Source organism: Haliotis asinina, chromosome 10, assembly GCF_037392515.1.
Source record: "Haliotis asinina isolate JCU_RB_2024 chromosome 10, JCU_Hal_asi_v2, whole genome shotgun sequence".
NCBI classification, from domain to species: Eukaryota; Metazoa; Mollusca; class Gastropoda; order Lepetellida; family Haliotidae; genus Haliotis; species Haliotis asinina.
Genome location: NC_090289.1, coordinates 37,877,691 through 37,901,536, shown reverse-complemented (window position 1 = coordinate 37,901,536; position 23,846 = coordinate 37,877,691). Strand labels below are relative to the sequence as shown.

Genomic DNA, 23,846 nt, shown 5'->3' with positions numbered 1-23,846 from the left:
TTTAGTAGGTTTGCGCCGCTTTTCGAAATATTCCAGAAATATCATAGCGGGGGACATCAGAAATGGATTTCACACATTGTACCTATTGGGGAAATCAATCCCGACAAGCAAGACGGTCTCTCGTCACACCAAAAAACCGTGTTCTATTCCACCTGTTGATACAATACGTGAAGCCCTTTTCTGGTGTCTCCCATCGCGATATTGCTGGAATGTTGTTAAAAGCGGCGTAAAACTAAACTCACTTACTACATGGGCAATGTAGGTCTTGAAAAAGGTATCTATGAAAATATGTACGTATTAATTTATTGCCACGTATCTTTTGCCTTGAAAGGTTTACCTATTTGCACTGACCTATTCAGGATTGTGCAACAGTGCCACATGGCAGGCGACCTTTATTTTTCAAAGCAAATGATTATGCCAGTATGATTAGCAGTCTATAGATAGTGAGTATTCTAATGGACAGTGTAATCTCGGGGCATAATATTCAGTTTTGAATGTCTTACCCCCCAAAACCCCGTGTCAATTTGGAAAAAAACAATTAGGTCACTGTTTCACACAAAAAAAGAAATTGGTTAAACATCTGCGTCTTAATGAATTCACACCTGTGGTAACGAAAACCACATGCTGTTAATACGTATTGCTGGAAAATCGACATTTCGTTTGGTTCGACATCTCAACCTTCCCCGTGAGGCCGAGCAGGTTTGAAAAGGTCACCCCAGTCCGGATTAACGCCTGTAGTTAGACCTGAGTGTCGTAACTGTAACGTTAGTAAGATGCATGTCAACCTTTACTAAGGTTAACCTTAAGTCTAATTCTTTAACAATGCACTAATTAAGGTTACCTTAGTGACTTACGATCATTTAACCTTAGCGGCCATCGTGGGCGATGGCACATTTGCAGTCAGTGTGTCCCCAAGTCCCTATCCACAAATCGTGCGTAACATTACGACCCTTCGCAGCCCTATATTTTATCATTGTCTAACGAATATCGTTGCGTTTGGGACTGTGGATTGGGACTGAGGTCTTAAAATTACCACCAATAATTGCCTTTAAGTCATCATAAATGCGAAAACCCAAAGAAGCGGAATTCAATAAATAAACAACAGCATTGCTGATGTCTCTCATATACCTATAAACAGTATATTCTGTTACGCCAGAGGGTGGTGTGGTAGGCCAGTGGATGAGGTATCCGCACGTGACGCCGAAGACACGAGTTCGATTCCCACATGTACAATGTGTAGAGCTGATGTGTATCTGGTGTCCCGTACGTGATATTGCTAGGACATTGCTAAAAACAGCATACATACAGCTATACTCATCCTCTCACTCATGTGTACCAGAAGGGTTTCCTTTAACTCTGGCCCATTTACACATCAATGACAAACCTAAGCTATCAGAGTAAATGTGTTATGACCGAGCGGGTTAAGACGTGAAAATAGAAACACACCTGACTGCACATTACCTATCCTTATTGCCTGTATGGATGTTGTATTATATTGTGGTCGAGTTATTGAAGTTGCTTTGGAAGACACGCTCTCAGCTAAATCACTTGGGTATTTCCCTAATGGCCGAGCCTGACCGTTTCAATTACCCGCTCACCCCAAGGAGCTAAGTGAAAACGGGTCAACTGAAAGAGTTGATGCAAGCAGATGGTGGACCGAATGTGGCAGTAAACGGAGAAAGTGGATGAGAACCAGTGGGTGGCAGTGACCAGGAGACACTGAGCTAGACTGGTCAACTTGACACCGAGATGGTTTAAGAGATGAATGGGGTGGACTTAAAATTGCACGACGTAAACATGGAATTACCTCACATTTACGGAAGTTTAAAGTGGACGATTTATGTGACACAGATTCACATATGGAAGGGAAAGTGCTTGTTGGGCTTGCACGTGGAGCAGTCTCCATTGAGTATAAAATCTCATGGACAACCCAGCTCATGCGAGACAACTCTAAACGAGGAAAACGGTCGTAACAAGTTACAAAGGTTGGGTCAATCCTCTACACAGTTAGGCTCGTGGCCTTCGATGTAACACAATGCAGTATTTATTCATGAAATGTCACAAAGCTGACAAACTGGTCCATGATGAAGTTCAGCCATAGTATAAACAACTATGTTTTTTAGGCACGTGGTAAAATTAATAAATGCAGACAGCCTACTATACATACATTTTGAAAATAGATTTCTCGTTTTTTTCTCAAATCGAGATTTGAATTTGCCAGTGTAACAGCAGGTGATTTAATTAGGCTTAGGATCAAGGTGAGTAAAAGTGCATGAGGTAATAGGGGCATGACGAACTGTTTATTGACATACAAATGTCATAACATAGTATATCAATATTTCACATGCTTTTTCAGAAATGCATGGTCTTGTTTTACGTGCAATATAACGTCAGCACTGATTTCGATTTGAAATGTCACAACATAATGTTTGATTGTTGTAATGTCATAAGGCAAGTTTAGTAGGTGGTCCGCAGAATCTAGGATGTGAATGAGACTGCTCCAAATTCAATCTGAGCAATCCTGCCTTGTCTGCAGTCTCAATCTTCTTTATCACTTCAGTGCACCTAATATTTAATTATGATAACCGGTTCTCAATTTCCCTGCTACAGTTGTCTGACAACGGGAGGAAGGGCCTCTTTTCGATTTATAAGGTCAGATCGCTCTCTCTCAACCTGGAATCTCTTTTATATGTCTTTAAGGCTACATAAAAAAATAAATGTTTCTCGGGCACATTTTTTTCATGGACTTTCTTTCAATTTTTGATAGGAAAAGGTTACGATGGAGGAACACATTTTTATTTTTTTTCTCTCTCACAGTTTGGAAAGTTTAACACGTTTTAATGAGTTGTATTATTCAGTCACACTCGTTCTTACAGTCATTCGTATGGGACAAAGGAGGGTGATCGGGAAGTCAATTTTTTTTTAATGGCAATAAAAAATTGTTTCGCGCACAAATAAAAATGACGCGTCGATGCCCGAGAAACATTTCACTTTTGTTTACTTAGCCTAATTGTCATGTTGGCAGGCTACTGCCTGATGGGCCTGAGATATAGGGATATAATAAAGACTTAAATATTGAAAGGCTGTCTTTGGACTTATTAAAAGGTTATTAGGAGTAAACATCCACGTGTCAGCGTGTGATTCCGTGATTTGTGTCTTCATGTCTCTCTGTTCCATCTTCACCATGTCTTCAGTACCGATGTTATTGTAACAGTCATCTGTAGAGATAACGGTGATAAACGAGTCGATATTTGGATGGCGATGGGGCACGGTGGGGTTGAGTCTGCTGTGAGATCAAGTTGTTGTTGGTGCGGGTCCGACTGTCAGGTGATGATTCCAAAGTCGGATGGGGAATCTGGCGTCATCCTCGACCCCTTGGATACAATGCAGTCGCAGCAGCAGCAGGGCAGTAGCTCTAGGCACATAACTGTATAGCAAGATGAGTCGGGGTGCTTCCTGCAACGTTACAAACTCTATCTTTCTTATGCCTGCCATTTTGCATATTCCTACTGCAGGTTGACATAGGTTATACACTACAGTTTTAATTTCTTATTAAGTGAGAAATTCAATTTGTAATATCAACTACATTTTTGACTGAGGTTTTAGTAGCTAATTAACTTGTATTAAATGTTCAAAATTATAACCGTTGCATGTCTCCACTGAATTGGTGAGCTTGGATCATGCTGTTACTTTATACACATAAAACTATTTCGCCTTACTAAGTAAAACGTTGCTACTGAAACCTTTTTAATCCTCTACTCCTGTAATCCTTTTCTCCCAACTCCATTACCAGATTCATGGGTGTGTGTATTTTGTTTACCAAGAACAGTTTCTCCCTTTCGAGCCTAGGTTGACCAGACCAACATTCTCCAAGAAGTCTACCCAGAATATCGCGTCCAGACATGATGTTCAGCGAAACACTATATCATCTCTATGGAGACGTAATCTGCAGCAAGTCAGCACTCAAGACAACCTTGATGCATCTACGGAATCGATATGAAAAAGTCACATTAATAGCTCAGGTACTTCTTCGGTTGAAACCAGTTAGTAGCGCTGAAGGGGTCGTTGTCGGAACAGGTACTGCAGAAATGTACCCCAGGTACCTTTCTGTATACAGAAGTGTACCCTAGGCATAGTGAATGTACAGAATCGTACCCTAGGACGACCCCATTCTGCATCGCGATCAGCGCTGAACCGGTTTCTCGAACGTGTACCTTTATTCCTGCCTGTCAAACCGCGGGAAAAATCAGCATGGCACAGCGTGTTCGTCAGGAACACCAATATACCTTCCTTGGGCTGTCAGTTGTAAAATATCAGCTCCATATTCGACTACGTTAGAATACAAGGCGAATAAATCGGGTTTTGATGCCCAGAAAGCGCTCAACATCACAAACCGGTTTCGGATTTGGCTTGGCAAACGTGGACTCATCTGCTGTTTAGGGTACCGGGTACGTTTCTGTACATATACTTTGGCTAGAGTACCTTTACTTTGGCTAGGGTACATTTCTGTACTCTGCAAGGTACCTGGGGTACATTTCTTTAGTACCTGGCCGACAACGACTCCTTCAACGACCCCTTCAGGGAAACTTAATTAGGCTAACGCTAAGTCTCTGAATATATAGGCGATAGAAAAAAAATATTCATTTTAAACTGAAATGGAGTCCTGTGAGAATTGAGATTCTAAACCAGCGGAAATCTAGACTTGCTCCATTCTGGGACTTAACGTTCCCACAAGGGCTGTAAGGGTGGAAAGTGAAAGTGTGTTAGGGGCTGAGGGACACACTAGGCGAGAACTGTACACAGGCAGTTGAGGGGAGACAACAACAGGTCTCGATGACGAGCTACACGCTAAATATTGTCACTATCAACACGTTTCTAAGAACCGCCTCTGTCAAAGATAATTTTATTCTTATAGATGCATCTAACTGAAACATATAAATCAGATAAACACTGGCAATATGATAACCAAGAACTTTATGTTCTTTTTAACTACCGCTAAGAGCTGAAGGAACTAAACAGCTCCGTTGACCAGCATTCTTTTTCTTGATGTCGATATATTCAGATAGACTTCTTTAACAAGTGACATTTAACAAGTTGGAAGTGGATAGACAACAAGTATATATACGACTTCTTTAATTCTAGAGCACGATGTTTCGATACAGGTTACTGTGCCGTTTTCAGGTATGAATTCATACTGGAAAACGATACAAGAACCTGTATTGAAACGTCGTGCTCTAGAATGAATGAGTGTGAGTGAATTTAGTTTTACGCCACACTCAGCAAAATACCAGCTATATGGCGGAGGTTTGTAAATAATTGAGACTGGATCAGACAATCCAGTGATCAACAGCATGAGCATTGAACTGCGCAATTGGGAACCAATGGCATGTGCCAACCAGGTTAGCGAGCCTGACCACCCGACCCCTTTAGTTGCCTCATACAACAAGCACGGTCGCCTTTTATGCCAAGCATGGGTTGCTGAAGGCCTGTTCTACCACGAACCTTCAAGGGCCCTAGAATTAATGAAGTTGTCATCCATACATGTATACTTGATATATATTCAGATCGATCAGTTTCAAGGCAGAGACTGCATATGCACCATGCACAGAGACGTGCAGCTTGCTATAGCAAGGAAAAAGGATTATTTGAATTATTCTGTTGACAAATTAAAGTGTCAAAACAAATCAAATTAGGATTTATCCTCCTTAGGTATACGAGTAAATAAAGGCTCTCTCAATTTACCTTTTAACAACTTTTGTATTAAAATTATTTTTCACATGATGTTACATTTGAGAAGACTTGAAATGCGACGGTTGTATGTGTTTCGCTATGTATCCTTACAATAACTGGGACAAAAACGCGTACGCTTGAAAGGTGGATTTGCCCAAGCAGCTAAGGGTATCAAAAGGCTGCGATACTGGAACTGGTCGTCAAAACAATGCACAGTTCAAGCCCAAATCATACACGCATTAAGAGGGTTTGTGGGGTTGCCTAGTGGCTAAAGTGTTAGCACGTCACGCTGAAGGCCGAAGGTCTGGGTCCTTATTCTCGAAACGTTCGTAGCCCGAAGAATTCTAAACTTTGATCGTAGCCAATGTGTTAAGTATGGACTTAAGAACTTCGCAAATCTACTGACGTATCGAGAATAGCTAGCCTGGGCCCTTATTCTCGATACGTTCGTAACCCTAAGAATTCGTAACTGCGATCGTAGCCAGTTTTTTAAGAATAAGCTTAAGAAGTTCGTAGGGTTACGAACGTTTCGAGAATAGCTAGCCTGGGTTCGATTCCCTGCATGGGTACAATGTCTGAAGCCCAGTCCTGGTGTACCCTGCCGTGATACTGCTGGAATATTGCTTAAAGGAAAGTAAAACAATACTGACTGACTCACTCACTCTAAATTATTTGTACATTGTACAGTGGTGCTTGTGTACTCGTATGTATCTCAACATGTTTTGATGTGTGTTATATTTAATGTATGTATATATGTGTGTGAGCGTTTTTATGAGAATGCTCCTGGTTCCTTGTGTACAGTGGTTTGATTGGCGCTGATTGGTTGTACGATCACTTGGGTGCACATTCTTGGTCATGAACATGTGTTTCAGATAAATGCTGTTCATAAAATCAATGAAATTGAGCCCAGAGACTTTCTTCATTTTTAGAAACGGGGAAATCTAGATACCATCTAGAAAATCTTGACTTGCCACATGTTTTATACTTGCTTGTTCTTTCTGGGATATATTTGTTTCAGAATGTAAAGACGAGCAAGAGTATGTTTGTGTTTCGGACTAGGGGAGGTGTGTGTGTGTGCGTGCGTGCGCACGTGTGTTTGCGTGCGTTGGATAGGTGTGAGGACTAAATGACTGACTGAATGTATTCATGTGTGATGATGTGCTATGTTATGGAAAGGATGGGTAGGGGATGTTGGAGGAGGTAGTGTCTATGTCTGGTCGGATGTGTAGGGGTGCTGATAAGTGGATGGGCAAGTGCGTTTGGGTGTGAGCGTGTAGACTGCACAGCATGTGTCTTGGTACTCGATCCCTGGGTCGCAGTTTGATGTTTGTACGTACACCTAAGTCGATGGATTTCGTTTATGTGTTCACCCATGTAAAAGCTACAAACACGGGACTGTGTGGTGATGTGTGCCTTTCATCTCTGAGGTATGCTCCGGTCTTGATATTGATGTGTGTGACAGACGGTATATTATGCCTCTGTGAGCAACTGCACGTGTGTGTGTCTGGGGGCGTGGGCAGGATGGTCACATATGGTTCGATGTGAATCTGTTTTGGACGTACACGTGTAAAAGCTCTTGGTGTGTGTGTATGTGTGTGTTTTAACAAGCGTACCTAAATATTTATCACCAGTGCGGTTTATTTTTAAATTTAAGATTAGTTTCAAGGAAATCTAGTTTGACTGCCATATGCATTTTGCATAAAAGTGTGTTTTGGGCACGTGCATGATGTTGATCAGCATGTGAGACTATGATAAAATATAATCTTTCTACTTAAACGCAAGCGAAGAGTAAGCCATATGTTCGCTGTATGTTCACTCTATTTCAACGGGTAACTGAAAACCACGGATAATTTTTTGCACCTGAGTGAGTGAGATTTACCGCTGCTCTTAACAGTCTTCCCGTCGGGGTGTACAAGCATGACGTGGAATGAGTGAGTGAGTGAGTGAGGTGTTACGCCGCTTTTAACAATATTCAAGCAATATCACATTGGGATATACCAGAGTGGACTTCACACGTTGTACCTGGGAGTAGAGCCCGTGACAAGCGAACACTTTAACCACGTGGCTATCCAACAAACTCATCATGTGGATGGAAAGCCCAAAGTGATCTTATTCGTCGGTTTGGTGTTTTCGTCCGAAGTCCTAGACACACTCAGGAGTCAAACTCCCATACACGGTCAATCAGCAAAGGAGAATCTGCAGCCCAAGGTTGCTTATATAACTTCAACTGATTTGTGATCTGTGTTCTATGATCTGTAAACTACCGACCTGATATTCCAGTGAGTTACTGCATGAGCACCAAGCTACGAAGTTGGGGTTCGATGACGTGTGAACTGATCAGCCAACCCGATCTCATTAGGCCTCTTATGAGACGAAGGTGGTGAGGTAGCCGAGTTGTTATAGCTTTGACCGGGGTTCGAATCCTCTCACATCGGTAGCCTAGTTGTTATAGCTTTGACCGGGGTTCGAATCTTCTCACATCGGTAGCCTAGTGGTTATAGCTTTGACCGGGGTTCGAATCCTCTCACATGGGTAGCCTAGTGGTCCTAACTTTGACCGGGGTTCGAATCCTCTCACATCGGTAGCCTAGTGGTTATAGCTTTGACCGGGGTTCGAATCCTCTCACATGGGTAGCCTAGTGGTCCTAACTTTGACCGGGGTTCGAATCTTCTCACATCGGTAGCCTAGTGGTTATAGCTTTGACCGGGGTTCGAATCCTCTCACATGGGTAGCCTAGTGGTCCTAACTTTGACCGGGGTTCGAATCCTCTCACATCGGTAGCCTAGTGGTTATAGCTTTGACCGGGGTTCGAATCCTCTCACATTGGTAGCCTAGTGGTTATAGCTTTGACTGGGGTTCGAATCCTCTCACATGGGTAGCCGAGTGGTTCTAGCTTTGACCGGGGTTCGAATCCTCTCACATCGGTAGCCTAGTGGTTATAGCTTTGACCGGGGTTCGAATCCTCCCACATGGGTACAATGTGTGAAGCCAATTTCTGGTGTCCCCCTCCGTAATATTGCTGGAATGTTGCTAAAAGCGACATAAAACCATACTCAATCACTCTTACGAGACGCTGAAAACAATTCAATATATACCCGACTCTTCACGGGTGTACCACTTTAGAGAAGGCAAGGAACGCGGGTACAGTAAAGGCAAGCCTAGAAACACACACGGGGTGAACCGGTTGTATATTCTGATAAACTCAAACTAGTTACCTGGCAATAACCACAAAACTAGGCTATTATTCTGAATAAGATTTATTCAACTCTGATTACGTTGTGGCAAAGAAAATAAGTCCAATATAAAGATACACGTGTTTTTATGTACACAATCAATAAATAAGCAAAATTTCAGTACCCTCAGCACGTCCTTTAATCTACACGACGTACATACAAACGACCACACAATCAATATAAAATTTGTAAAAAAACAGAACTCACCAAGCACTTTGTAAGTTAAAGTCCATTTACGTACATACTGTCAACATACACGCGCTACATTCTCAGCATCAAATAGGCCATTCAGCAGGAATAAAACAAGTTCTAATAAAATATGCATCTATAGCATGTAACAGAGGAACACAATTTGTGCAGAAATTATCATAGAGTCACCACACAGAAATGTCGAGGATGACTAAGTATTTCTCCATAAATCAGGCCAGAAGACATCGGGTTGTTTAAAAACTTAAAACAGTTGCAACCCGAAACAGTTTAACCGGAATGAGTGGCAACGGTAGATAACTGACATCTGGACTAAACTGCCCTATTCCCCATAGACGACTGAGTCATTTAGATAGATAGATAGATAGATAGATAGATAGATAGATAGATAGATAGATAGATAGATAGATAGATAGATAGATAGATAGATAGATAGATGAGTGAGTTCAGTTTACGCGGCATTTGAGAGAGAGAGAGAGAGAGAATCACTAGTGTGATTGTTTTTACCCCAGTACATCACTAACTATAGCATCAACCTTAATATATTTCTGTAGTGTAGTGTAGTGTAGTGGCGTGTGGTATATAATGATTAAGAGGTTAACGTTATAACCTCCTTGAAACACAAATATAGTAAAAAACAAGAAATGAGCACAAAATACCACACTACTCGTATAAGACAGCACAGCCCACAAAGATAGGTCATGACATTAGACTCACGTGTTTGCGTACACCTCACGCACACAACCATGCTTCTTCCAATATTCCAACTACATCACGCCATTCTGACCTTAATCGAATCAAGACCAGGTCAAGCAGAGACTAACATGACGTCATGATGAAATCAAACCAGACAGTGGACACAGTTACCTCCCTTTACGACCGATCCGGGAGATCAGGCATCTCTTTTAACTCAAGTTACCATTACGGACGGACGTGTTCGGTTGTTTACGATCAACTCTACCGATAAGGCTTTTATGTCCCATTAGCATACTTTCTATAGACTCTATACGATCTTTTTCTACACGATGTATAGCTTCCATATAAATTATTCCACTATTATGGTCTGGACTGTTTTATTCTTGCGTTTTGATGTTTGAGTTCTTATAATCTATACGGGATTTGGTTTCATAATATATATGTATATATGATGCATCATGACAGAGCCTTGTGCTCGGTTTCATATTTTGAGCAACTTCTTCCCAGCTTATGAGATCATGACTTGGTAACCCGTTTTTTTGTTTGTTTGTTTGTTGTTGTTTTTTGAGGATCAGTATCAGATACGCTAAGCCTATCTGGTTTCGTTGGAAAATATAATCTTTCTACCCTCTCCACATGAACGTAATCGCATTAGCTGAAACAAACCCTCCAACAGCAAATATCACGATTTCCCTTACATTCCATTAGACAACAAAAATATACACTTATATATATATATTAAATAGCATGACCAACAGTACCTTAATACGGTTAATATTTTGAGAGTCATATGTTGGATTTCCGCACCTAAAATATAACCACAGGCTTGCAATTTTCACTGCACCCTGAAACATATTTAGTGTTGGTATGTAGGTAACCAACGGTTTGGTTTGCAAAACAAATATTTAAAAAATACATGCATACATGTTACTATAACAAAGCCTAAGACACAATCATTTAGTTTCACTGGGTTTTGTTTGACTGTACATATCAAGAAACAGCCAGAGCACATGAATGATATAAGGATACCATTGTGAAAGACAAAACTGGAATGTACGACAACGCTCGTTGCGAAAGTAACATCGACGCACATCATCGAGTTATCTCCCTTCGACAAAAGCTGCAGTTTGCATGGCAAGAGGTCACAAGTTCACCGAGCTGCCATCTGTCGGTGGAAAGTGTCTTCACATTTATCACAGATCGTGAATGCACTAGGCCGTGCTTCAAGTTGCGTTATGATACAACTTCTACTCCCTGGGTTCGGATCAACCTTTGGTCGAACTCATGTCCACTTGAGCATTGAGAATTTCTTCCAGGTACTTTGTAGAGATTGTTCGTAGATCGACCAGCATGCTTATTATGCGGGCGAGGAGAAGGACGCCTTCCCCATGGTTCAGAAGCAGTTGACACTTGAGGGCCATGCACAAGTCGGTTTCAAGGTTCTCTAACATCTTCGTCGTCTTTAGTCCTTCGCGATCTGAAAGAGGTCAGTTGGATTACAAAATATTCAAACGCTTTACTTCTCACAATCAAAATCAAATTCCTTGTTGTGAGTGTAAGTTTAGTTACGTGATATTGTCAGCAATATTCCTGCAATACCACTTTGGGGGACACCAGAAATAGATTTTACACACTGTGTCCGTGTCCGTGTGGAGAATCGAACCCGGGTCTTGAAAATGACGAGCGATCGCCTTTACCACTGGGCTACTCCACCGTACCCCATTCCTTGTAACATGCTTCAGGCTTCAGCGTTAAAACACGTCAAAAACCATCACTGAACAATGAACAAACGATCATTCATCTACCTGTTGTGGCAGATGTGTCAGGGGTAATTATGCGGATATAAAAAAGTATCTTACGTTTTTACAATTCACGATTTTACTAATTTAATCCATTGACTATATTTCCGTGGATATTATCTCATAAGAGTAATCGTTAATGTTTATTCTTCTGTTATAAAACCTTGATAAAACAGTTGCGTTTCTTTTGCTGTTCAGTATATGTTGCTCACCAGGACACAGGAGGACAATTGCACAGATAAGGGACAGCTCCACGTCCGTCAATTCAAACTTTCTAATTTTAAGAACAACATGGTGGAAATTCGTGAAAACTGTTCCCATGAGTCCAAGCATGGGAAGAGCCTCCATGTCCATGTGGAATTTGAGTTTTTCGTCCACCCAAACCCCGTCTGTCAGGTGGACGTGGGTGGAATCGTAAAGGACTGCCATCTCCAGCAAACAGGACTTGATGAGGACACGTTGGTCCTCCAAGGAGATGTCAAGAAACTGTGGAATCTCCTTGGCGAATGTGGAGATACACCTCACCATGGTTGGGAGATACCGGAGGTAGATTTTCTTCGACTCTTCCTGAGTGGATATCACTTCCATCTGGAACATAATTGAGTTCAAAGTTAGGGTGAGTGAGTGAGTGAGTGAGTGAGTGAGTGGGTGAGTGAGTTGAGTATTACGCCACACAATATTCCAGCTATATGGCGGCGGTCTGTAAATAATCGAGTCTGGAGAAGACAATCCATTGATCAACATCATGAACATCGATCTGCAGCTGGGAACCGATGATATGTGTCAACCAAGTCATCGAGTCTGACAATCCGATCTCGTTACTCGCCTCTTACGACAAGCACAGTCGCCTCTGGGGGCAAGCATGGGTTGCTGAAGATCTATTCTACCCCGGATCTTCACGGCTCTCTAAGTAGCACTTGAGTGTGAAGACCGGACTCTTTCAACCAGAAACCTGCCCCTGATATAAACTGTTGGTTTGTAAATTAGGACTTAAGTGTGACGACCGGACTTTTTAAAGGAGAAACCTTTCTAGAAGAGAGTCGTTGGTTTCAAAGTAAGGGCTTAAGTGTAAAGACCAGACTGTTAATATCAGGAACATCCCCTGTAAGGCAACAGTAGGGCTTTAGGGACAAGACCCTTGAGACCAGAAGCCTTAAGTGCCAAGGCTTGTCGCAAGAGGCGACTAACTGGATTGGTGGTCAGACTCGCTGACTTGGTTGATAGTATTACATATGATCGTATCCCAATTGTGTACATTGATGCTCATGCTGCTGATCACTGGACTGTCTGGTCCTGATTTGATTATGTAAAGATCGCCGGAATGCTGTTGAGTGCGGCGTAAAACTATACTCGCTCAAATGTCACGTCTATTTACCTGCATGTTTATCTATTACTAGGGAGAGATAAACGGTTGTATTTTTTTTAAAAAAAGAAATAAATAAAATCAATAAATAATCAAGCAAAACCATTTTTGTTTGTTTGCTGTGTAGTTTTACTGAGGACTACACAAATGCTGACAATCAGTTCGATTTCGCCGATCATGAGTATCCAGTAACCAATTACAATTTTAAAACTAAAAAAACAACAACAAACAAATTCAAATAAAAATTCAAATAAAAACAATTATTCCAACACCAGTATAAAATGAATTGCGTTGATGTAACACAGCTGGTGCATATGTTGCTCTCTACCCCGTAAATGTACTTGTCTCAATTGCCGGAGATGATAGATGTGGGCTTACGAAACACAAAGAATATAACAATATGCACATGATCAATACGCGCCTACAGCAGTGTACTCGGTATTAAAAGCTGACAGACATGTGCCCGTAATGCAAAAGACCTTTTAACAATATTATTCAACCTTAATGTCGTGTGTAGTTCTTATAAAAGACTTCCCACAGAAAACCGACCCTTCTCAAGGGATATGTGACCACCTACATCGCGTTACAAATATAGCTTGACATACCGACGCTTTGTGACAAAGTCGTACGGCTTGCGATTAGTGCAGAAGGTTCAATATGCGCTTGTAACAGTTTAAAGGAACCTGTAGGTTTGAACAAAGAGCGTGCTTTTTCACACAACGGTTGAAATACTGTTTATACAACAGTACATCGTGGCAACGTAACAAAACATTTCCGCGACAATAAAGGGTAAACATTTGTTTAAGACTCAAGAAAAGGAAACTATCATTTCACCAGTATACTTATTTAAAAATACTTGCCCAGAGAGCTGAATATTTCTTTCTAGTCTTAGATGAACCTGTGTCTATGTCTTGTGGACAAATGCTTAGTGTTATATCAAACAGTTTTCATATCCGGCCTTGTGTGTATCTTCAATGGTTAAATTCATTTAACTGTTTCCACTTAGGTCTTGTGAGGCCAGGCTTAGCAGTATAGAAAAGTGCTTTCATACTCAGCGTTGTGAGCATCTTCAGGGGTTAAATTCATTTTTTAAAAATTGGACTCTGCCTAATTATGTCTTACGAGTACATGCTTAGTATTTTAGGAAACAGTTTTCATATCCAGCGTTGTGTGTGTCTCCTGTGGTTAAATTCATTTTTTTCAATGAACATAACAATGATCTTGTGCCCATATCTAGGACTGTGTGTATCTTCAGAGGGTATATTCTTTATTGTTAAAAAATGAACACAATTGTGCCCCTTAAGCCTTGTAAGACATGCTTAGTATTATATTAAAGGCTTTCATAAATTCATGTTTTTAGATTTTCTTCCATCTGGTTTCTTCTTCAAAACATCATGTGCGTGTCGCTCTGCGCCAGTTAGAGCATCCCTCCCACATCAAACTCAATAATGAGACACATAAAAAATGAAGCTAAACCAAGCCCACGTTTTCACACTTACCTTCACCCTAGGTATATAATAAACTGACACAATATTCTGTGATCAAGTACACTAAGTTCATACCTGTACAAATGTCATTGTTATGAATATATCCACGAAAACATGTGCCCACAAAGACAACCTACCCGTGGGTTTGTAAAGGTAGTAAAGGTCGTTTCCCTGGTATAACCTGTTTCTACAAAGACTTCAATGTGACTTCAGTAATCTACAGGTATTTCTCCACCAGAGTGCTATATTAAGTTCCTTGTATTGTGGTTGTAGGTTTATAGCATTGTTACAAGACACTCCATACATACTGACAAGGACATTCACAACTCAAGCTGATCATAAAATAAAACAGAACCGGAGATCCTCTCGAGGACAAGTCAAAATACCACGAGGAGCAAGCAAAACACAGCACTGATTCTGCCGCTTTCATATACTTACGCTGACAATTCATCTGTCACTTCTGCGTTAGGCAGTGCACACAAAACGGCTGTTCAACCTCGTCTCATAGAACAATCGTACGTATGCAAGCCATTCTACAAAGACTTGAGCAAATACTTATTTGTGAGTGGTTAATTTAGCCCAATAAGCGGTATATAAAGACGTTATACAGGGCTCATTTCCCGCCGCCCAGTGGTACATATTTTACGGTAATGCACTATTTTCGTTTGCCCGCCAACATGGCGGATCCCACACAATCGATACGGTGATGGACTACGGTCTTTGCTCTGAAGTCAACGAGGTAAACACATTATTTGCGAAATCATAGAAACGGGTGATTAAATATACAAAATACTTCACAAACATAGAAAAACATATTCAGTCGAACGAGGCTAGATACAAAAATCAACAGTCGCTAAATCGTACAACATGGACTCTCCATCAGATCTTCAAATAACTGTTGACCTTTATCTCCCTATCCAGAAAATTACAAATCAATGTTTTTACAATACACGAAGCGAGTTTCGATCTCACACGCGCAAATACTGAATGAGGCTAAAAGAGCTACAGAGCAAAAAGATGTAAGAAATCATGAGAAATCATACAAGTTCACTGTACGATTCCGACAATGTAACAAGGATGGCCCGATAACTAACCATAAAAATTGCGATGACGGGGGTAAAACGAGGCGATAACCGATAAACAACAAGCAAGTGAGTAACATTTTTGCGACAAATTCAGCAAAATCCCACATGGTGCACGGCAAGGAATCGAGACATATTCGTGGTTGATATTAGGAGCACCGTCCTGCTTTGTCTAGGCTCGATTGCATGTCATCAAACACGACAACGACAAACTGGGTATGACCGCAGCCACGAAGAATACGGGCCAATTTCACCACAGGACAACGTAACGCACTTTAGACAAAAGCCAGTATCTGATATATGACTTGAGCGAAATTTAGACACAATCTAGTATCTCACATATGATATGACCAAAGTTCAGATACAACCCAGTATCTGGCATTTGCCGTCATCAAAGTTCAGACACATCCTAGAATCTGAGTCAAAGTTCAGATACAACCCAGCATCTGACTGGGTCAAAGTTCAGACACAATCCAGTATCTCATATATGACTTGACCAAAGTTCAGATACAATCTAGTATCTGAAATATGACCTGACCAAAGTTCAGACACAAACCAGTATCTGACATATGACAGCCAAAGTTCAAACAGAACCTTGTATTTGACATATGATTTGACCAAATTTCAGACATAATCCAGTATCTCACATATGGCTTGACCAAAGTTCAGACAATCTAGTATTTTGTTGAGTTAAAAGTTCAGACGCAATCCAGTATCTGACATATCACTTGGCCAAACTTCAGACACAATCCAGCATTTGACTTATGACTTTACAAAACGTTCAAACACAATCCAGTATTTGGCATATGGCTTGACCAAATTTCAGACACAACCCGGTATCTGAGATATGACTCAGCCGAAGTTCAGACACAGTCTAGCATCTGGCACATGACTCGGTCAAGAATTTCCACCAACCGCATAAAGGACTATAGCGCGACTATAAAGAGCAGAAAATAATATGATTTAAGAACTGTGATAGAATAAAACATATTTTAAGAGAAGAGTATTAACACGTCCTTTGAAAACATAAAATAGACACAAATGCGAATATTGCTAAACGTTATCAGTAGAAATCTTGACTTTTGCATGTCATAACCTCACACTGGTTGTTGTGTATTTGTTTCACACAGACAATATACCGAGGCTGTACTGACCTCAGCAGGGGCGGCTTCGCTCGACACTCTGTGGAACTCCTTGAAGGCGGACTTGAAGGCGTCGTGTATGCACAGAACCATCTGCTCGTTCTTCACCTGCTTGTCCACGTCAACAGCGCCACTTTGGTTTTGTGGAAGGACAAAGAAATTGGCGCTAGACGGTCGGTCCTTTTTCGGGCAGCGTCCTAACCGTACAGCTGAAGGGGAGACAAACACAAACACATTAGGCACGATCCACGACAACACTACAACTTCTGAAACCACAACCACACAGGATAACCATAGATATGAACATACCAAGTCTAGTCTACCAACACTGGGGTTGCATTCCCACATGGGTACAAGATGAAAAATCCATAAGTAGTGTGCCACCGTCGTCATATTGCTGGGATACTGCTAAAAGGGGCGCAAAACAATATTCTTTCACTTATCCCTGACTACTGTATTACGGAATGTCAAAGTGCCACACGCTGCAACTCTAAATTACTTAAATAACTCTCTAAAAGGAACAGATTTTACCCGGAAAATTTGATTCTTGATAGTTACTGTTGTTCGTAGCCTCCATTATGCTGGAATATTGCTGAGTGCAGCGTAAAACTAAACTCACTCACTCACTACTATTGTTTGTAAGCAGACGGAAAAATTGGAAACCTCGGATTATTGAGTATATACCGCATGCGGCATATTTTGCCTGGTTTACAATTTATCACTGAATAAGTTTATCGCAATACTGTATCAAGAAATCTGGCATCTATTCGCCATGAGGAATTAGAAGTCGAACAAAAAACACTTTAGAATAAAATCGATTCCGCAAACCTAAGTCTAATTACACATTAATGCTCTTCACATATTAAGCCCAAGTCTGAATACCAGACCATTATATTAAGCCCAAGTCTGAATCCCAGACCATTATATTAGGTCTCAGTCTGAATCCCAGACCATTATGCTAAGTCTTAGTCTGAATTCCAGATCGTTATATTAAGTCTTAGTCTGAATCCCAAAACATTATATTAAGTCTTAGTCTGAATTCCAGAACGTTATATTAGGTCTTAGTCTGAATCCTAGACCATTATATTAGGTCTTAGTCTGAATCCCAGAACATTATATTAGGTCTTAGTCTGAACCCCAGAACATTATATTAAGCCCAAGTCTGAATCCCAAACCATTACATTAAGTCTTAGTCTGAATCCCAGAACATTATATTAGGTCTTAGTCTGAATCCCAGAACACTACATTAGGTCTTAGTCGGAATCCCAGAACATTATATTAGGTCTTGGTCTGAATCCCAGAACATTATATTAGGTCCTAGTCTGAATCCCAGAACATTATATTAGGTCTTAGTCTGAATCCCAGAACATTATATTAAGCCCAAGTCTGAATCCCAGAACATTACATTAAGTCTTAGTCTGAATCCCAGAACATTATATTAGGTCTTAGTCTGAATCCCAGAACATTATATTAAGCCCAAGTCTGAATCCCAGAACATTACATTAAGTCCAAGTCTGAATCCCAGAACATTATATTAAGCCCAAGTCTGAATCCCAGACCATTACATTAAGTCTTAGTCTGAATCCCAGAACATTATACTAGGTCTTAGTCTGAATCCCAGAACATTATATTAAGTCTTAGTCTGAATCCCAGAATATTATATTAAGCCCAAGTCTGAATCCCAGACCATTATGTTAAGTCTTAGTCTGAATCCCAGGACATTATATTAAGTCTAAGTCTGAATCTTACACCATTTTATTAGGTCTTAGTCTGCATCCCAGAACATTATATTAAGTCTGAATCCCAGAACATTATACTAGGTCTTAGTCTGAATCCCAGACCAAACAACATATTCTAAAAGAGTCCAGCTCATCATCTAGGAGATCAAGATCGCCTGCGCTCGAAGGAGTTCAAAATTAGTCTGGACTCCTCTCTGTTTGGCATTTTCTTCGATATAAATAATCTATAGTTATAAATATTTCTAGGACAAAAACACAGCCTAACTGATCCCTCCGTAACGCAAGAGTTACTATGACGCGTTATCCCACAGACATAATCTGACAGTAACACATCAGTTAGGCAACACTCACACTCATGTGACATGCCAACAGTTAGGCATTTCTGTAACCGACAGAACTGACACCTGTTCCTGCTGATTCTCATGATGAGGCATCCCTTGGGGTTATCACACGGTTTGTAGGTGATGTTCTGTCGGATTGTCCGTCGGAAAAAACCCTGCAAATTGAAATTGGAAGCTAGTGACGTCTGCAACATATTCAGTGGGATTTGGACCTGAGTAGATGACAATGTCCTGCCCAGGATCGTGTTATCTGTAGTCTTACGGCCCTAACAAAGACATCGACAGATACATAAATATCATACAAGTACAATATGTATCATTATAATCGTGAAGATAAAGAAAAAAATATCATAAAAATATTAATATTTTCTTTAGTTTGGGACTGAATCATAGATATTGAGGGGAAGGTGTCATGAAATGCACAATTTCAGAACAAATGCTGTCTCGTTTTGTAAATCATTTTTATAATGCATTTTTTATGCCGGATTCGATATTTTGAAAGGACAATTAGGAAATACGTTCATTCATTCTTTGTGTATTTTCATTGTGATTTGCTTGCAATTCTTGTACCAAGAATGTAAGAGCCAGACTTGGTACATCTCCATTCCTCCTTTCCAACCCTCATTTCCTCTTCCACACCTGCTGCTCTCAAACTCAACTGTACCCTTAATATTAATTAATTCAGTAACACATCAGAATCAATGTACTGTAATGTACCCCTACCTTACATCCTTCGCACGAGAATACCCCATAGTGGAAGCCAGATGCCTTATCACCACAAACTTTACACAGGATGTGTCCACCCGGGGGTGCACCTGCAATGAAGGAGAAGACATTGGAAAATTGTTATGCACACACAAAGAGACACAAATACACAAGAACAAATTATGGGTTGACTATACCCTGCGTCTTTGCTGATGGGTGCCTTGGGTATGCGTGGTGTCGCATATGAAAGGGGCGGTGGGGTAGCATAGTGTTTGAAGCGGTCGCTCGTCGCACCGAACACTCGGGTTCGATTCTATCCAAGGGTACAATGTGTAAAGCTCATTTCTGGTGTTCCCCGCCGTGATATTGCTGGAATATTGCTACAGGCGGAGTACTCACTCACTCACTCATTCACACATGAACATAATTATGTCAACAAGCGTCAGTTGGTCCGAGTATGATGGCAGTGCCATTACAACTTGAAGAACATGTTGTTTTTAAACTGACATTAACAATCATGACAAGTGCACGATTTAACATTATGAAAAACACCTAGAGACAACCCGTGGTTTCTAGCTTGCATGTAAGTACATCGCAAGTAACATTTCCCATTCCTGAAGGAATACAAATATGATGAGCCGTCAATACTGTTATCTCTTTTATCTATATGACCCTAAAAGAATGCTTTATCTGTGTGGAACTTCAAGAATGGCGTTAGTAGGCCAATAGTGCACAGATTTAACCTTGAAACTGAGGCAGCTTTCAGATCAGAGGCAAGAGGCTTTCAGATCAGAGGCAAGAGGCTTTCAGATCAGAGGCAAGAGGCTTTCAGATCAGAGGCAAGAGGCTTTCAGATCAGAGGCAAGAGGCTTTCAGATCAGAGGCAAGAGGCTTTCAGATCAGAGGCAAGCCATCAGAAGCAACGTTCAGTCTGATGAGCACCATGTACAACATCGACTCAGACGGACCTTCAGGAACAACTGTGGAGTTATTGCATTTATTAGATGAACTCGCACTTGCATGAGACCGTCAGCAAGGTTGAGTTTGGTGGATGCCCGGTATTGAGTTCATGGACAACGTGGTACACTCAACAAGGGAAGAAGATTGTATATTTTATATAACACACTGCCTGTTCAGCTTCTTCAAACGTTACAGTGCACATATCCATTAAAAGCCATAAACGGTTTTCACAAAATCTATGCTTTTAATTATAACATGCATCGTGTCCTGAGACTTAATTGAAGCTTTCCAAACACTGGTGTTACATGTTGATCCTTATTTTTAATGATCAGTTATCAGATACTATAAGTATTCTAGAGAAGGTGATCTCATGGATCTCGTGGATAAATTTCTGTGGAACAAGATATTCGTCCATGTTATCTGCGGTATTCCATTTACCATTTACCAGGTTCTTAAAAGCAGCCTGAAACCACACCAGCTCACTAGCTGTGACTAACATTCAAATTATTTTAGAATTTGTAATCATTGTAGTGAGCGGCGTTATCTAATGACCTTGACCTTTGACGACTATCTTGGTAACACAGTTATGAACAGTTATTTTCAATTTAACATATGTGTTTTGTTTTGTTTGTGTTTAACGCCGCACCCAGCAATATTCCAGCCATATGTCAGCGTTTTGTAATCAAGTAATCAGATAATCCAATGATCAACATCATGATCTACGACTGATCTACGCAATTGGGATACGATGACATGTATCAACCAAGTCAGACCATCCGATCCAACTAGTCGCTTCTTACAAGCATGTTTTGCTGAAGGCCAATTCTACCTCGGTTCTTCACTTGTATAACGAAAAATATATATTTTCATCTAATAACTTAAAGACTTAAAGGAAGGGTACAAGTTATTGTAAACGTTTAAGAACTGAGTCAATAGATTCTGAGAAATGGTATTTTTGCAAAACTGTTACCAGGTTAAACTGAATGTTGACACTGGTACTTTGTATGCTAACTTGAATATATTGACGCCTGTCTGTCTCAAAAGATCCAGCTATGACGTAGGAGAGTAAACAGTTTCAAAAAAATATTTACAGTTGTTTTACAGTGAGATACAGCAGTACAGCCAGCGCAGATTGATTGCATGGTAACACTGCAAATGTTCTATCAGTTATTAAACAATGATACTATTAATAGTGAGTGAGTTACTTTACATTTACGCCGCACTCAGCAATATTCCAGATATATGGCGGCCGTCTGTAAATACTCAAGTCTGGATTAAGACAGCCCAGTGATCAATAGCATGAGCATCTACCTACACAACTGGGTCACGATGACATGTGTCAACCAAGTCAGCGAGCCTGACCACCAGATCCCGTTAGTCGCCTCTTACCACAGGCATGTATTACTGAAAATCAAGTCTTGATCCTCAGGGATGAAACTAGTAATGTTGCACCAACAACTTTGTTCACTCGGTTTTGCAACAACACATATGAATATAAGCTGCAGACAGCATTGCTATCTAACAATTATCTTAAACATTATTGCCAACCCATGTATAAATATGAAGCATTTCCCTCAATCAGATGATACTTACATTAACTGATTATCTCAAGTTTCACCTTCCTAAGGTAGCATATGTTTTGTGGGCGGTATAACACGTAACAGAGACAAAAGATAGTTACTGTGTTATCTGTATATATGGTTAATCATATTGCATGAAACGCATCTGGAATGTTGCGACAGTCACTGACACTGATCACTGAACAGGGCTGGAGGTTGATCTGACCCCGTAGCGCATTGATCAGTTACCTCTATCAGCTTTGAACAGAAGCGACAAAAGCCTTTCCACGTCCATAAGAAATCTATATTATAAGTAGAGTGAAAAATGCAAAAATCTTACGATATCATTAATATGTACGTGTATTTGTTTGATGCTAGATACAGTAGCTGTGCTTGTGGAACTGTTCGACGCAGTCTGTAAACAATCGAGTTTGGACCAGACAATCCCGTGATCGACACGATGAAAGAGCCTGCGTTTATGACTCACTATCAAATGGTGATACCACAGTGAACGTATCCTTCAACACCGGCGGCACCGGTCATAACCATGTGAACAGTTTAGTGAACCTTACCACCTTCAGTTCGAGAACGTATGGTACGAGACAAAATAGGGAACTGGGTCTGACATAATTCTTCTCACTTACACACATATAACTGACATTGTAACATGGCGTGAGAGTTCATGTTTCCCACAGTGTGAGTGAGTAAATGAGTTTACTTTTAAGCTGCACTCAGCAATATTACAGCTATATGGCGGCGGTCTGTAAATACTCGAGTCTGGACCAGACAATCCAGTGACCAACAACATGAGCATCGATCTGCGCAATTGGGAACCGATGACATGTGTCAACCAAGTCAGCGAACCTCACCACCCGATCCCGTTAGTCGCCTCTTGCGACAAGCATAGTCGCCTTTTAGGGCAGGCATGGGTTGCTGAAGACCTATTCTACCACGGGACCTTCACCTTCCCACAGTGTGCAGATCACATGGAATCTGGAATGGGCAAAGTTTCCGTCAGTTGATGTCTACGAATAAAGGATGATGACATGTACGTTTCTCTGTCTGGGACAGCTCTTTTTATTGCTATCGTTATGGGACGTGTTCATTTGACTAAAACTAAACGATTAGTCCCATGTGTTACAAGTTTGGACTTCTACATGATGGAGTGGAGAAATAAAATTTCAAAAAAGCTACCAAAAAATAGCTTTGGAGGTCTGCTGAAAACCTATGATCCTAAATCAACTTTTCGGTACATGTTTGTAATTCCACCCCATGAACAGAACCCTACTCCGTTAATCTAACATGAACCACACGCTTCTAAGCCATGTCTCGGATAACCTATGCCGGTCTTACCTCAGAAGAAGTGGGTTCGAATCCCGGATGGGACTTAATCCCAAAAAGTACTAGACTTTGTATTCACTAAGAAAGTGTAATCCCAAATATAGTATATGTTACACTCTAGTCTCTGAATATATATAGTTTCAATTGTACCAAATTAATAAACCCATCCAGAGATTAGTGAACGTGGGGAAATCTAGACTTGCAGGGGTGCAGGGGTGACTGCAGGGAAAATAATACGGTTCAGGGACTCTGAGACTGAAGCGTGTCTATTGGTCGGATGGTTAGTTTAGGAAATATTGCTTAGTGCATGTCACCACTCCTGTTGACCGCCCAGAAACGTGATTATGATGAATCAGCGAATTTACCCATGTAGTTTCTGACCCGCCTGACGATACATGTGGGACGTACACGTGACATACCTCAACGATGTGCGACACGCTCGACGACTGGCCCATCCACGCC

At 40.9% G+C, this 23,846-nt stretch overlaps 1 protein-coding gene across 1 annotated transcript in view; it reads right to left on the bottom strand.

The window, feature by feature from the left end:
* Positions 1-8,971: 8,971 nt before the first annotated feature.
* Positions 8,972-23,846, bottom strand: part of LOC137297979 (nuclear hormone receptor E75-like) — a 31,667-nt gene continuing 16,792 nt past the window's right edge. Inside the window, exons 3-7 of the mRNA XM_067829993.1 lie at positions 19,543-19,634; positions 18,830-18,974; positions 16,752-16,948; positions 11,878-12,253; positions 8,972-11,343 (exon numbers count right to left, since the gene is read on the bottom strand). Of these exons, the coding sequence (XP_067686094.1) occupies positions 11,132-11,343; positions 11,878-12,253; positions 16,752-16,948; positions 18,830-18,974; positions 19,543-19,634 (1,022 nt within the window). The 3' untranslated portion in view covers positions 8,972-11,131. The remainder of the gene's footprint in view (positions 11,344-11,877; positions 12,254-16,751; positions 16,949-18,829; positions 18,975-19,542; positions 19,635-23,846) is intronic.